General features: G+C 58.1%; 2 protein-coding genes across 20 annotated transcripts; both read left to right on the top strand.

Moving 5' to 3' along the window:
- Positions 2,308-11,386, top strand: CIRBP (cold inducible RNA binding protein). Of its 19 annotated transcripts, none has more exons than XM_021079410.1 (10): positions 2,308-2,437; positions 3,508-3,616; positions 3,705-3,811; positions 3,905-4,043; positions 4,117-4,198; positions 4,312-4,382; positions 6,705-6,835; positions 8,505-8,677; positions 10,216-10,332; positions 11,018-11,386. In XM_021079410.1, the coding sequence occupies exons 2-7, from the start codon at positions 3,514-3,516 to the stop codon at positions 6,707-6,709; spliced, it is 507 nt and encodes a 168-aa protein (XP_020935069.1). In that variant the 5' UTR covers positions 2,308-2,437; positions 3,508-3,513; the 3' UTR covers positions 6,710-6,835; positions 8,505-8,677; positions 10,216-10,332; positions 11,018-11,386.
- C2H19orf24 (chromosome 2 C19orf24 homolog) lies at positions 7,433-11,386 on the top strand. The gene is made up of 3 exons (XM_003122989.4): positions 7,433-8,677; positions 10,216-10,332; positions 11,018-11,386. Coding segments are annotated over exons 1-3 (417 nt in total). The 5' UTR covers positions 7,433-8,378; the 3' UTR covers positions 11,019-11,386.

Here is a 14,880-nt window from a genome sequence, read left to right as displayed (position 1 = left end):
CTCAGCGCCCCCTTGTGTCCGCGGGGAGAGCGTGGAGCGGCGGCCAAGGCGGAGAAGGTTGTCTCACCCTCCTGAAAGTAAACTTATGGCCCCTCACACCCCCACAAACACGGTCTCGGTTACACATCGAGTCATAGGGACACGCAGACGCCGGTAACCACAGAAAACACAGATACAGTAACACACCTGAGACACAAGCACACAGTTACCACATAATGCCCAGAGTAGGCGCATCTGGGGATAGGTGCACCTGGGGACAGGTATCCACAGGTGTAGGTCCACATCATGATGGGAACTCAGGATAATCATGGATACACATGGAGCCCGGTACCCAGTAACAGACTCGTAGTAAGTAAACGTTGTGTGGTGAAATGAATGAATGAATGAATGAACCAAGCACCTTACAAAACCAGGAGAATGCTGACTTGTGGGCAAGAGCGCGGGGAGGGCAGTGAGTGGTGGAGTAATGGGGGCTCCCATGACTGCAGGGACCCCCCTGGGCTGGGGTCAGGAGCTGCCAACCTGACTTTGCTGGAGGAGTAGATCAGAAATGGAGGGGAAGTTACTCCTGGGCTGGGCATACCCGGCCCCAGGCCCTCCCATGGCTGCCGGCAGCAGGAGGGGGAGCTAACTGTTGATTCTGCTCCCTTTAATAACCATCCTGCGTGTGTGGCTGACGCAGCAGCAGGCTGCTGCTGACGGAGAGTTGTATGGGGGGAGCTGTGGCATGGGGGAGGAGGTGCAGAGACAAGGCTGCCATGAGTCATGAGCTGCTGCCTGGGGAAGGGGATCCTGAGCCAAGGAGGTGTCCCAACGATCCTGTTACAGGAGTCAGCGTCCATGCTCAGGTCCCTACTGCATCAGCTAGATCCAGAGCCAGACTCTGTCACTATGGTGTGACAGAGTCTGGCTCCTGGAGTGGGACTGGAACTTTTCTGGGGCAGGCAGCAAAGCAAAGCATGGGTCTCTGCTCTAAAATCCCCCTGTTTTTATGCAGAGGGTCTGCCCTTTTAAGACTTTCTAGGGATATAGCTTGGGCCTCTGGTCTGGGCAGGCAGGGGTCTACACTAGCATTTTGTTGTTGTTAATTTTATGCCTGCACCAGCAGCAGATGGAATTTCCTCAGCCAGGGATTGAATACCTGCCACAGCTGCAACAGTGCCAGATCCTTAACCCACTGCACCAGGCAGGAGATGAAACCCTCGCCTCAGCAGGCAACTCGCTACCCTTAAGCAGCTGTGCAAGCTTTTTCCACCCCATGGAGGGTTCTGCGACACAGAAGGTAGTGTAACCAAGGCCTGGGCAGGGTGAAAGTGGTGGCCGTGAGAGGGGCTCCCATAAAGAGGGCATGGGGATCCAGAGGAGCAGCCCTGGGGGTAAAGATCCCTGCAAACCTGGTTCTCCTGTTGCAGAGGCCTCCGGATTCGGACTTTCATACAGGAAAAAGATTCAGGGGGAGGAGCCAAGGGAGTGCAGAATAGTGTTGGGGGGGGTGCTGGAGCACGTGATTAAGGGGAGGCGGGGGCTGAGCTGAATGTTGAGGTCCAGTGGGACTCAGGGCTGCGCCCAATTGTGGGTTTGAGAGGCCAGGACAAGGTCAGCCAGCCATCTAGTGCTGGGATGCACAAAAGGGTCTGGCCAGCTGACTGGGGGTGTGGGCGTTGCACTAGACGGAGTGAAGTCAGGATGCAAGTTGGGATTTGTAGGCAAACTGGGTTGGGTGAAATTGGGGTACCCCAAAGTTGTAAAGTAGGAAGAATGGGATCATGACGAATATTTTTGGGAGGGCTTTGGGGCCAGTCACGTTAAGCGGGACATTCAGGAGCATTGGGTTCTGGGCACTCTGGGGTGTCGGTTACACGTTGGCAAATATATAAGAACTGATGTCAGGATTCATCAGTTGGGGTGTCTGAGAGCTGATCCTCAGGTGCGTATGGGGATCTGGCTGAGGTCCTATGTGGGCGATTATTGGAGCACTGCAAAGGACGGGGTTGCAGCGGCCAGGGAGCTTTCCCAGGAGGAAGCAGCAGCCTGAACCCCTTTTGTTCCCCGCCGCAGGCCAGGGACTGGCACGCGGAAGTGGGTCAGCTCCGCCCAGCAGCGCGCTGGCCCCGCCCCCCGTCATGGTCTGGAGACTGCAGACCATGCGCATCCCCGCCAGGCACTTTGACCCCCGCCAGCACGCGGGAGGGGGCGGGGTCGGCACAGGCCCAGCCCCCCAACTCATAAATGTGAGGCACAGCCACGCCCTCAGGGGCCCTGGATTGGCCGACTCGGGGAGGGGGGGATGGGGGCGGGCTTAGGGGGGGCGGGTCCCAGCGGCAGCGTACAAAAGGCCGTACCCGGAAACTGCCCCCCCTCATTCGCGCGTTAGAAGGCTCAGGCCGTTGTGCTGTGCTGTCTTCCCGCCTGCGCCAGGGACCTGCCCAACTCAGTGGTGAGGGCCCTGGCGGTACCGGCTCCGCGGGCCCGGGGCGGCGGGCGGCCAAGGCGGGCCGGCCAAGGCGGGGCGGTGGCAGCACGCCCCTGGGCGGGGGGCGGTACCGGGGCGGGTCCGGGGTGGAGTCCGCTCCGCCGGCGGAGAGGGGTTGCGGAGACCGGGCCGTGCCGCGGCCGGAGGACGTCCTCCGCGGGCTAGAGCGCCGCGAGCGGGTCACCGCCGTAAAATGGCGGCCGCGAGAGCGAGGCTGCGCCCAGCGAAATGGCGGGAGCCCCGGGTACCCGGATGGAGTGGCGCAAGCCGCAGGCGGGGCGCATGCGCGGGGGCGGGGCCGGGGCTACTCCCCTCTTTCCTGTTGGAGTTGTGTGAGGGCGGCACATCATGGGTGCCGCCCACTCTCCGATCCCCAGGTTTGGGCCCAAACTTGCAAGGGGTTGCAAGGCTGCGGGTCGTCTTCAGGCCTGGTTTTGGAGTCATTCAGCGCAGGCCCCTTTCCTGTAAAGGGTCGCTTTAAGTCAGCACCTCCCCACATCCCGCTCCTTTTTAACATCATAGCACCCTACAGTAGACCAAGCACTTTGCCGCCCCTGTATAATAGAGAGGGTTAGAAGTTAGCTCCCTCCCCACCCCCCGACATGTTAGCAAAAGACAGAAGCCAGTGTGCACTCAGCCGGTGGCAGTGGAGATTGATGCCTTCCTTCATTGTCCAGCCCTAAACGTCCTGAGAGGGTGTCAGCGTAGCTGGAGTTTTGGGGTCCCAAATCCAGGCAGCACTGAAGAGTGCTTGCTGCAGAACCGCGGTCTGGCCCTAGCCTTCCGGGAGCCCCCAATTTCGGGAGTGGAGTTGGCCCAAGCACAGAAAAGGGGCAAGGGGGAGTGATAAAGGAATCAAGGGCTTGTTTGAATTAAGCCCTAGGTATGAGCTTGGGATGGTTAAAGGGCACAAAAGCAATTTTCCAATGTTTGTCCCAGGAGCGTGTGTTATTTGTCTAAAGTAAAAAACGGCGAGGGGGTGATTCTCCCGGCCCCTGCAGGACCTCTGAGGATTTCAGTGGTGTTTGCCACAGGTGACCATGGCATCAGACGAGGGCAAACTTTTCGTTGGAGGGCTGAGCTTTGACACCAATGAGCAGTCGCTGGAGCAGGTCTTCTCAAAATATGGGCAGATCTCAGAAGGTGAGGCTGGTTCCAGATTGGCTGGCAGCTGAGCAAGGCCGCTCACAGGGAGAGCTGGGTACTGACCTCAGACCTCTCCCTTGCACAGTGGTAGTAGTGAAGGACAGGGAGACCCAGCGATCGAGGGGCTTTGGGTTTGTCACCTTTGAGAACATTGATGACGCCAAGGACGCTATGATGGCCATGAACGGGAAGGTGAGAGGCGGCTGTCCTGGGGTCTAGAAGGTCCGGGCTGCAACCTGAGTGCAGGAGGTGCGGGGGCTAACCATATCGACTTCTGGTCTCCAGTCTGTGGATGGGCGGCAGATCCGGGTTGACCAGGCCGGGAAGTCATCTGATAACCGATCCCGTGGGTACCGAGGTGGCTCCTCGGGGGGCCGGGGCTTCTTCCGTGGGGGCCGAGGCCGGGGCCGTGGGTTCTCCAGAGGTGAGTGCCACTTGCAGGGAAGAGGTGGGGGCACTGCTTCAAGAGCTGACACTCACTTCTTGTCTCTGTATAGGAGGAGGGGATCGAGGCTATGGTGGTAGCCGGTTCGAGTCCAGGAGTGGGGGCTATGGCGGCTCCAGGGACTACTACAGCAGGTGAGGGTGGTGGGCCCATCTAGGGGCCAAGGGTGTCTGCCTGGATGCTGGCATGTGGGCTGCTCTAAGTAGCCTAAGGTACCGTCCAGCGCCCACCCATGTCCTTCCTACAGCCGGAGTCAGGGTGGCAGCTATGGTGACCGGAGCTCAGGCGGGTCCTACAGAGACAGCTACGACAGTTACGGTAAGTGGCGCTCTGAGGGCCTGCAGTGGGAGCACAGTGAGCCTTAGTGCCCTTTGTGGGCAGCGCTCAGACCTGCTCACTGCTTGCCCACAAGGTCCAAGACTGCCCTCCTGGGTCTTGGTGCCAGCAGCCATTTCTACCACAAACATAATCGTGAAACTAGATTGACCAAGAAGGAAAGGGAGAGCGAGGGCCCACGGAGCAGGCAGCATAAGTGCATGTGGGCCTGCCGTCGCCCGCCACCCTCGGCCGTGGGGGGGTTGGTTGCCCCCGAGGCCGCAGGGCTGAGCCCCCAGGTCTGGGCCCGGGCGTGGAATGCTGCGTCCTGTCGCGTGCTTCAGTGCCTTTACACTGTGCCTGCTTCTTCTTCTCAGCTACACACAACGAGTAAAAATCCTGCTCAAGATCGTCCTTCCAATGGCTGTATATTTAAAGATTTTGGGAGCTCCGCTGAATCGTTAATGTGTAGTGAATCCACCTCCTTGTACCCACTTTTGTAGTCTTATCAGTTCCTATCTTGTCAAACACAGCCTGACTGCTTCTGACCCCAGATGGCCTCATTATTACACTTTTCTTTTTAAAGAAGTGCCATCTGTTTTTGAGGATTTTGAACATGTTTTGCAAAGCACTTCAGGTTTTACTTTTTATCGTGAGCCATGAGCTTTTTAGAAAAATCATTGAGGGTTGCGAGAGTTTGAGTTTGGGTTGTGTTGCCTTTTTTCTCTTTTTCGTGGGGTCGGCCCCAAGTAGTTAGGGGCCCCGAGTCACTTGTCTTTTGAGTCTGAACGGACTCTGAATCCGCTCTTTGTCGGAAGCTGAGCACACTGTGGCTTTTTTTCAGCTCCGTGTAATGTTCCTGAGCGTAGCATGGTATGGTAGGACCGGGTGGCGGCAGAGGTGCCCGGCTGCCTGGCCCCACCGCCCCTCTGTACTGTATCATCCACGGTAGACTTGCAGACGTCCCAAGAGTTTCTTGAAAATGTTTATTTATATTGTCTTTTTTTTTACTGGAAGACGTGTGCATATGTCATCGATGTTGTATTTGAAGTGGCTAAGGAATTCTTGTATGCAGTTTTCTTTGGCTTCACGAAGCCGATTAAAAGCCCGTCTGAATGAACCTGCTCTGACCATCTCCCTTTGATCACACCACACTTTCCCTGCTGCGGACTCGCAGCAGGCAGACCTGAGCAGAGAGGGCAGCTTGAGGATTAGGTCCACCAGTCCTTCCTGAGGCTGCCGAGAGCTAGAGGAGAAAGGCAGAGGCAATGACGCTGGCCAGGCCCCTGTGACAGCGGACTGCCACTGGTCCCAGTTAGGTGAGCAGGTGGGTGATGGGAGTGGGCTCTTGGACCACAGGGCAGCACCGGGAGGCCTCTGGCAGTGGCAGCCAGAGGGCTCGACAGGGCGGGCAGCCAAGCAGGGACGGTGGACACACGGGCACCTGACATTGACCCCGAGCACTTTAGTTTAGAAGCAGGCCAGAGAGCAGACGTAAGCAGTGTCCTTGGGTGACTCCAGATCGACCAGTTTGTTAGCTAGCTCTGCTGTTGCTTTACAAGTTCTGAGCGTTCTCTGCTAGCCTATGGAAGCTGCAGCCCCTCGGAGGACAGAAGTGTTGTGCGCCCAACAGAAACCTCTGAGACGCAAGCTGCTCCCTGGGCTAGCTCATATGTGGAGATAGTCCTGTAATTCGAGGTAACTCCTTTTGCTCGTCCACATCCCTCTTCTTGTCCAGAGCTCTTTTGAAAGTAAAGTCATGTAACCGGGGAATGTTCCTTTGACTGGTTTTTGCTCTTCCATTTTTTTTTTTCTTTTTTTCTTTTTTTTTTTTTTTTTAAATCAAGCTAGACCTAAAGGCAGAGCCCAGCCGTTTGCCCTTTCCTGCCTGCGACCAGGCATTCGGCCAGGCAGCTGTGCCTCACCAGTAGGTTCGATCCGTAAGCAGGATTGGAGACCACCGAACGGCCCTGCCTTTTGGATTTTTTTTGTTCATCAGTTGTCTTCTCAAGACCTCTTTAAGTCACTCTGCTAACTAGCTCTCTGATGTCTATTGCTGCCATGAGTTTTTTCTCAGAGCCCACGCCAATTTCTAAGCAGCTCCTTCCCAAGTGGGTAATCGGGCTTGAGAGTGGAAGGTGGCCTGGCCCATCTGAAAGGCACAGGCCTGCCCTGGGCATGCCGGCCTGTGGCAGGGCTTCTAGGGTTGGCCCCGATGACTAGCTTGAGACCCTTCCAGGAGCTGTGGATGGTTTCAGGGGAGGTGGGGAGGGCAGCTGTGAGCTCAGCGTGGGCATCAAGGTTAACACTCCTTTGCTTTGACAGGTTGAGTGGAAGCCAGTGCAACTCAGAAGGGTGGCCTGAGAGCTGTAGGGACCTGGGGTAACGTCCCAGGAAGGAATCACCTTGAAGCCTGAGGCAGAGGCACAGCTGCCTGCCCTCACAGACCTTCACCTGTAAGTGCTTTTCAGGGTGGGAGATGTGTGGCCCTTTGGCCCTGGCAGTGCCTGGCCCTTGCAGTGGATTCTCCTCTACTGGTTTTGTGACCCCCCCCCCCCCCGCCCCCAAGGGCCACGTCTGTGCCTCCTGCTGGAGCAGTACTCTTGCTCTCCCCCTCACCCCTCCTCATCTTTCCAGCAGGTGCTTCACTGGCAAGGTCAGGGTGCGGGGCTTCCAGGAGGACAGGCACGTGGCCCTTGTGTGACAGCCAGTCCTCATAGGCGACTGACAAGACAAATGTGGAAATCACACTTGAATAAAGGGATGGCATGTGCACCAAAAATCTGACTCTGGTGTGGGGTGTGGTGCGGCCGTGTAGGGCTGGTGGCAAGGGGTATGGTGAGGCATCCACTACAAAAAGCCTCTTCTGCCCTTTGTTCAGGGACATAAGGGTTACTTCATTATCCCCTTGGGATGTTCTCTTGGGGTCTGAGGAGCATGGTCAGTCCACTCCCAAAGAGGAGGTGGTCCCTTGGCACCTGCTCTTGGGTGGGTACACATCTCTGGCAGGGCCCAGGCTGAGGTCTTTTTCTTTTCTTTTTTTGTCTTTTTAGGTCTGCACCCGTAGCGTACGGAGGTTTCCAGTGTAGAGGTCAAACTGGAGCCGTAGCTGCTGGCCTAAGCTACAGTCACAGCAACACTAGGTCCGAGACTCGTCTGTGACCCACATAGCTCATGGCAATGCCCAGATCCTTAACCCACTGAGCAAAGTCAGGGGTCGAACGTGCGTCCTCATGGATGCTAGTCAGATTCATTTCCACTGAGCCACAGTGGCAACTCCCAGGCTGAGGTCTTGGCAGAGTGAGGGGGCACCTTCATCTTTGCCGTCCTTGCTTCCAAGGCTGGTTGCCTCTTTCTCTGGTCTTGGGTGTAGAGCATTAGGGTCAAGCCCTGGTTCTAGCTGCTTTGGGCTCTGAGGCAATCACCTTCACCCACCCCAACCCCTGCAGCGTCCGGCTTTTTGTGGACCGAGTCTTACACATCCCCACCCCCGTTCTTCCACTTGGTGTGTCTGGTTCTTCCTGGCCTCTTCCCAAAAGAGGATGCCCAGTTTCACAGCCGGGACTGGTCTCCTCTTTGGGAGGGTCAGGGCCAGGGGTCCACCCTGCTGTTGTCACTGAAACGTAGGGCAAGTGGAGGCTGTGGAGGCTGGGGCCAAGGACGCATGAATTCCCAGGGCCAGGGTGGGAGGAAGGCCCGTAGGGCAGGTTGTGCCTGCCCCGCCCCCTCGCAGTCTGACGCTGCAGGACCTGCGCCTGTGGCCTGGCGATGGGGCGGCGGTGGGAACAGAACTGAGGCTCTGTACCTACCAGGGTTTGGCTTTGAGCGATGCGGAACTACCCAGGGCTTGGGTGAGGCAAGGTGAGCAGCCGGGGGCGGGGCCGGGGCGGAAGTTCCGGGTAGTGGGCACCGCCCCCGCGGGCCATTGGCTGGTACCCGCCCCCGCGCTAGTGACTGACACTCGCGGGGGCGCAGCGCAGCCACTGCTTCCGCCGGGCCATGGGGCCGCGCGTGCTGCTGCCGCGGCTTCTACTGCTGCTGCCGCCGGCGCTATTGCTGCCGGCGCTGCTGTGCGGAGCCGAGGAGGCCGCACCCCCATCGCTGCGCTCTACGCGCTCTACGCAGGCCGCACTGTCGCCGCCGCCCGCCGTGACGAACGGGAGTCAGCCGGGCGCGCCGCACAACAGCACACACCCGGGGCCGCTGGGCTCGTCAGGCTCGCCGCTGGTGCGCTCCATCTACGTGGTCACGGGCCTCATCTGCCTGGCCTTGCTCTACTTCCTCATCCGGGCATTCAGGTGCGTCATGCGCACGCTACTGCCGCCGCCTTGGCATGGCTAATCAGCTTGCGCTTTGCGCCTCACGTGATGGGGCGCGAGAGCCCCGCCTCTCTGGTGCTGTTTGTCCGTGTCACTTGCCCGGGTGGGTGGGCCAGACAGTCACGTGACGCGTCGCTGTTTCATAACGCTGGGGCGCTGCTCGCTCTTTTTTTTTTTTTTGGCTTTTTGGCTTTTTGCTATTTCTTTGGGCCGCTGCCACGGCATATGGAGGTTCCCTGGCTAGGGGTCTAATCGGAGCTGTAGCCGCCAGCCTACACCAGAGCCACAGCAACGCTGGATCCGAGCCGCGTCTGCAACCTACACCACAGCTCATGGCAACGCCGGATCCTTAGCCCACTGAGCAAGGGCAGGGACCGAACCCGCAACCTCATGGTTCCTAGTCGGATTCGTTAACCACTGCGCCACGACGGGAACTCCTGCTCGCTCTTTTATAGACTTAGGCTGGGAGGTTGGAGTTTGTGGGGTGCTGTGGGTTCCCGGAGAGCCCGGGGCATTTTGCAGCTCCCTCAGCCTGGCGACGAGCAGAGCAACCGCCAACCTGACTTGAGTCTGCAATCCCGGCCTGGCTATGTCCTTCCCTGTAGTTAATGCCCACAGACCAGCCTGGTCCCACAGGCTGAGCCAGACCGGAGCCCGCGCCCCCCGCCCCAGAACCTTTCGCCTACTGTTTTTTCAGCCCGGAGCAGTTTGTGGTCTTAAGCGTCTAGGTTCTGCACATGCTTTCCTCAAAAAATCGAGGGAGTTTTTCTCTCCTCCGTTGGCACTACTGTGGGTGCACAGTGTTCTTTTTCCCGCTGAGTACTTGCTGCATCCACCGCAGAGGCCCCCCCACCTATCCCCTTTCTCTGGTGGTGATCAGGAGCCAGGGCTTTTACCTGAGGCAGTCCTCAATTTGAACTCTGGAAAACCTTCACTCTTAGAGTCAGTCTTCTCATCAGTAAAATGGGATGACAGTGCCCCCTCCGCCCCCCTGCCCCATCCTAGCCTAGGGTCTTCCACCCTGAGAGCTTGTCAAGGGACATGTCCACCTCCTGTTACTGATATAAGAGGAACCAATAATCATTGTGATCTTTTTTTTTTTTTTTTTTTTTACTACCACACCTATGGCAAATGGAAGGTCCTGGGTCAGGGGTCAAAATGGAGCTGCAGCTGTGGTCTGCTCTGCAGTCACAGCAACGCTGGATCCAAGCCACACTTGTGACCTCTGCTGAAGCTTGCAACAACGCCAGATCCTTAACCCACTGAGCAAGGGGTCAGGGATCAAACCTACATCCTCACAGAGACAACACTGGGTCCTTAACTTGCTGAACCATAGTGGGAACCCTCTTTGTGACCAGTATGAGAAGAAGCACAATCAGACCAGGAAGGTTCACAGTAAGGCTTTGGGGGCCTAGCAGAAGAGGATTCTTGGAGAAGGAGGGGAGGGGGAAAGGGTGTCAGCAGCTCCTGGGGGTTGGCGTGAGAGGGCCACTGAGTGAGCCTGGGCCTGCTTTCAGGTTGAAAAAGCCACAGCGGAGGCGGTACGGGCTCCTGGCCAACAGCGAGGACCCCACTGAGACAGCCTCGTTGGATAGCGATGAGGAGACGGTCTTTGAAACAAAGAATCTGAGATGGTAGGGCAGCCCTCCCCACACTTTTCAGGGGTTCTTGTGGGGGGCCAGGGGCGGTAAGCTGGAGAATCAGGAAGACTGCCAACCCACGAGGTCCTCAACGTAATCGGCACAGGGCAGTGGTGGGGCCTGGAGTGAGCACTGGCCTTGCATTCAAAGTCTGTGGCCTTATTCAAGGCTCGTCCCTCTCCCAGCCTCAGTTTCCTATTTCTTTAAGATGGAGACAGTCAACCGTGGTTGGTCAAGATCAATGTCAGAGATGGAGAGTTAATTCTTGTGGGGTGCTACCAAGGGGGATGGGGTGCAGAGGAAGTTCCTATGTGGGGCAATGGGTTAAGAATCTGATGTTGCAGCAGCTGTGGCGAAGGTTGCAACTGCGGCACAGGTTTATTCCCTGGCTCAGAAACTTCCATGTGCCGTGGGTGAGGGGGTAAAAAAAGAGAAAGACAAAGGGGGTCCAGAGATGGCCTCTCCGTGGTCCCAGCCCCAGGTAGAGCACCCCAGGCAGAAGGAATAGAAGAGACAAAGAGGGCTGGCAACTGAGGTGATTCAGGGACCATTGGGTGCAGAGCCAATGACAGGGCCTGAGTGGGGAGTGATGGCCCATTTAATCCCAGCCTGTTGGGGGGCTCAGGCAGGGAAGCTGCTCCCCACCCCACACTTCTCACCTCCTACCCATTGCTTCTAGATATTCATGTTGGGAAGGCGGCATTTTCAGCGGCCCTGGGGGACAGACAGGAGACAGGGCCCACCGATTCTCCTGCTGGACCAGAGAGCTTGTGTGGGACCTACCTGGCCACTTGAAGCCACCTCAGCCCTCCAGATGGACAAGACTGCCCAGGATACTGGCTGGAAGTCAGAGGGGCCCTGGCAGCCCCACCCAGGACTCTGAGGTCCCCTGGCCACATTGTGACTTGTGTCAGTTGCTCTTCCTGGTGGGGATGTGGCACCCCGAGTTGAGGCCTGGTAGGTGGGAGGGCTAAGGGGTCTGTCTGGAAGTACCTAACCCCTGGGCTGGGGACAATAAAGGCAGCAGTGGTTTTGCAGCTGGTTCCAAGTTCCAGAGAGGGCCAGAGTCAGTGTCCCAGCTCTTTGGTTGGAGGTGGGGAACAGATGTGGACCCCATGTGGGCTGTAATTCTCCCATTTAATGACCACTTGACCCCATCCCCAGCTGTCCACAGGGTCCACTGAGAAATCCCAGGAAGTAGGCAGAGAGATGGGGAAGATCTACCTGACCTGCCTGGATAAAGGCCCTGCCAGTCATTGCTTCCGGGCAGAGAGAGAACTACTATTTATCCAGCAAAGCCCTTGCTTAAGGGCTCCCTGCTCCATGCTTCCTTCAGCCCGGGGCCCCTCAAAGGCCATGCCCTCTGGAATCCCCCACCTCTCCCAAACTCATACCATTACTTAGTGGGCATTTTCCAAGGCGCACCAGGCCGTGGTGAACAGGTCTGGAACTTCCTGCGGCCCGAGGACCCCTGTGCCTACCCTGCCTTTCCCCCATCAGCCTCCCGTGGCATCACTGATCAATCTGATCCCCCTTCTCAGACACCTCAGAGATATCCTGGCACTCAGCCCCCATCTCTGGTGAGTGGCTTGATGAGTTCCTCTGTGGCCATTTTTTCTAAGCAGAGTCCAGCTCTGGCCTATCTGCACACTGGGTCCTGTAAGTTTGGTGCTGGAGAATGAGCGCAGCGAGACTGGCCTGTGGCTCCCCTGGGCCTGAGGCTGCTGGACCAGTGGCTGAATTTACCAAAGGCCATGTCATTAGAAGGAGCTACCACCAGGTGTCAGCCTTGTGCCGCCCAACCTTCACCCTGCTGGCCTGTGATCCCACATGTGGCCTGAGCCAAACCTTTGTTGTACAGGTAGGCAAATAGGTCCAGCTAGGGGCCCTATTTCTCATACCTTCTGAGTCCCACCTTGTCCCCATGTCTACTGCGAAATGGCCCCAGCCTGATGCCCACTCAAGACCCATCGACCCCTGGGGCTCCTGTACCTGGCAGTCCTGCTGAGTAGTGCTGCACACACTGAGCATGGGTTCCTGCCTACTGTCACATGCAGAGTCAGCTGGTCACCCATCTCTCCAGCCGGGGTATTGGTCCCCAGTCTGCTTCCTTGCATCCTTGTCAGCACCCCCCCCTTCCCCCAGTCTGCTCGCACATCTCTTCCACCTCTGGTACCCAGCTGCCACCTCCAGGAAGTCCTCCCTAACTGCCTGGGCCCAGCCCCCTTTCTTTGGGAGGGGCCAGCAGTCAGGAAGTGAGGCAGAACCTCTGGGAGGCCCCCTGCCCCAGCTCTGGCTGCTCTCCCCATCTGTTCCCCCTCTGGGTCTATCTCCTTGCGTCTCTGCCTTTTTGTCTCTGCGTCTCTGTCTTTATCTGACTCAGAACTCCTCCCTGTTTCTCTCCATCTGTGCTGCCTCTCTCACTCAGCCTCCCTCCCTTTCCGTCTGTCCCTTTCTGTCACTCTGTCTCCCTCCGTGTCTGACCCACTGGGACACGCTTTTAGCAGGCGCGCAGACACCGTCCACGGCCCCCCCCCATCCTGTGATCTGCACCCCCTTCCCACAGCTCTGAGCGATTTCTCGAGCTTCAAAAGGCACATTAATTACTCTAATGAGGTCAGGAGAGACCCCGCGCTCTGCCATCCGGAGCCAGGAACACACCGTGTGCCCCCGCAGCCCCGCCGGCCGCCTCCTGCCCGCCCCCCTCGGGCGGGAGGGGAGCCCCGCCCGCTTGCCGGCCCCTGTGCCTGTCAGCGCCGTCAGCGCGCGCGCCCGCACCCCCGGCATTAGTGTCGAGTAATTGGCAGCCCCCGCCAAGGTTAATGCACTATTAGCAGGAAGTTCTCCGCGGCTAAAAGCCGGGAGAGGGGCCTGTCAGCACGAGATGAAAGGCCCCGGGTCCCGGCTGGCTGGAGGGCCGCGTGTGCATGTACGTGTGCGTGTGCATGCGAGCACGGGAGGGGCTTCCAGCAGCTTCCTCCACTCCGCACACGAGCACAGGCACAAAACGCGGCCGCAAGGACACGCGACACGGACAGTCACGCGTGCGGGATGGACACAACAGGAGTATGCACACACACGTGGGTGTCCAGTGCAGCCGGTCTCAAGCCCGCTCCAGGTGGGGGGCGCACAGACCCACAACCCAGCGCCCTCGAGGCCCCTCCCACCACTGCTGCTTCCCCCAACCCCGCACCAGTAGTGTCCACGGGACACGCAGCCAACCAGTACCCTCAGCAGGAGGGTGGGGCAGGTTGGGGTCTCTGGCTCCTGGGTGGCAAGACAGGACCCTGCCCCCAGCCTTGGTTCTCCACCTGGGGCATGGGGCTGGATGGGGTGGGTCAAGCAGGGTCTCCTTGGGCTCAGGAAGAGGGCAGCTTGTGGCTCTGCTGCCCCGGGCCTGCAGTGCTGGTCCAGGCCAAACGCCTTCCCTGGAGGTGGGGACACCTCCACTGGCTCTGGTGTGGCTCCTCCTTTCAGCTCACCTGGGGTCAGCAAGCAAGGGCCTCCTGTCCTCCCTGGGGGCTCACCCTCTCTGGGCAGCTTGAGCCACACCCCTGCCTCCATGCAGCCCTCAAGGTCTTTCTTGTTCCTGAACAAGTGTAGCTGTCCAAGGGCCCATGTAGACGTGGCTCCAAGAGGCTGCCAGAGCCGTGCTGCCCAGGATGGTGGCCATGACCAGTACCGCCTAGTACGCTAATGGCGACTAGCTATTTACATTTACATTAACTAAAAGGAAGTGAAGTCTACAATCTTGTTCCTCTCTGTACTGGACACATTTCACGTGCCAACAGCCACATGGAGCTGGTGGTGGTGCCTCTGTTGGACAGTGCTGATCTGGAACTTTTCCATCCTTGGGGGAAGTTCCTTTGGGCAGTAGTGGTCTAGTCCCTAGACTGGCTGTGGGAGGAGGGGGTCAGTGTTCAGGCCCTGGGACTGGGAGGGTGGAAAGGGAGGAGGGAGGGAAGGAGGGGGAAGGGAAAATGCTGGCCTGGCTGTGGAGGCTGCAGGAATCTTAGGACCTGGCTGAGATTCCAAGGTCCTGACTGGACTCTGGACACAAGAGCGGGAATTTTAATTTATTGGCAAGAGAAAGGACACGTTTGTTTGTTTATTCTCTGTGACAAGCTGTGGAACTCTCCTTGACACACACATCCCCCCAGGTGCCAGTGAGGCTGGTGCTGTTGCCTGCCCCCCAGTCCAGCTCTGACCTGGGTCAGGGGAGCCCCAGACCTGCTCTCTCTGGTGACCTTTTTTTGCCTCCTGAAACATACTTCAGACAGAGCAGGCGGCGGATTTGGTCAAGTTTTTTCTGTAATGAGAAATTTCTCCCCACATATTTTTAGCTTCCTCCAAGGCACTATGGCCTTTGGAGGTTGAGGGGGTGCTGGACACTGATCCTGAGCCCCTGGGATTCACCCTTCCGTCTGGGGCACCTGGTGATGAGTGATAGGTAGTGGGTGCGGGGCCAGGGTCAGTGGGTGAGGGTAATGGGTGATGGGTGATGTGTTGGGGTCAATGGGCAGCAGGTGACCAGTGGCGGGT

This window comes from Sus scrofa, chromosome 2, assembly GCF_000003025.6.
Source record: "Sus scrofa isolate TJ Tabasco breed Duroc chromosome 2, Sscrofa11.1, whole genome shotgun sequence".
NCBI lineage: Eukaryota > Metazoa > Chordata > Mammalia > Artiodactyla > Suidae > Sus > Sus scrofa.
This window is presented reverse-complemented; position numbering and strand designations above follow the sequence as displayed.

What these genes read in the sequence shown, in the direction of transcription:
- C2H19orf24 (XM_003122989.4), top strand. Translation starts at nt 8,379, where the DNA reads ATGGGGCCGCGCGTGCTGCTGCCGCGGCTTCTACTGCTGCTGCCGCCG. An exon ending in TTCCTCATCCGGGCATTCAG is followed by an intron (nt 8,678 to 10,215) that starts GTGCGTCATGCG and finishes GCCTGCTTTCAG; the next exon opens with GTTGAAAAAGCCACAGCGGA.
- CIRBP (XM_005661377.3), top strand. Translation starts at nt 3,514, where the DNA reads ATGGCATCAGACGAGGGCAAACTTTTCGTTGGAGGGCTGAGCTTTGAC. An exon ending in ATATGGGCAGATCTCAGAAG is followed by an intron (nt 3,617 to 3,704) that starts GTGAGGCTGGTT and finishes TCCCTTGCACAG; the next exon opens with TGGTAGTAGTGAAGGACAGG. An exon ending in TCCAGGGACTACTACAGCAG is followed by an intron (nt 4,199 to 4,311) that starts GTGAGGGTGGTG and finishes TCCTTCCTACAG; the next exon opens with CCGGAGTCAGGGTGGCAGCT.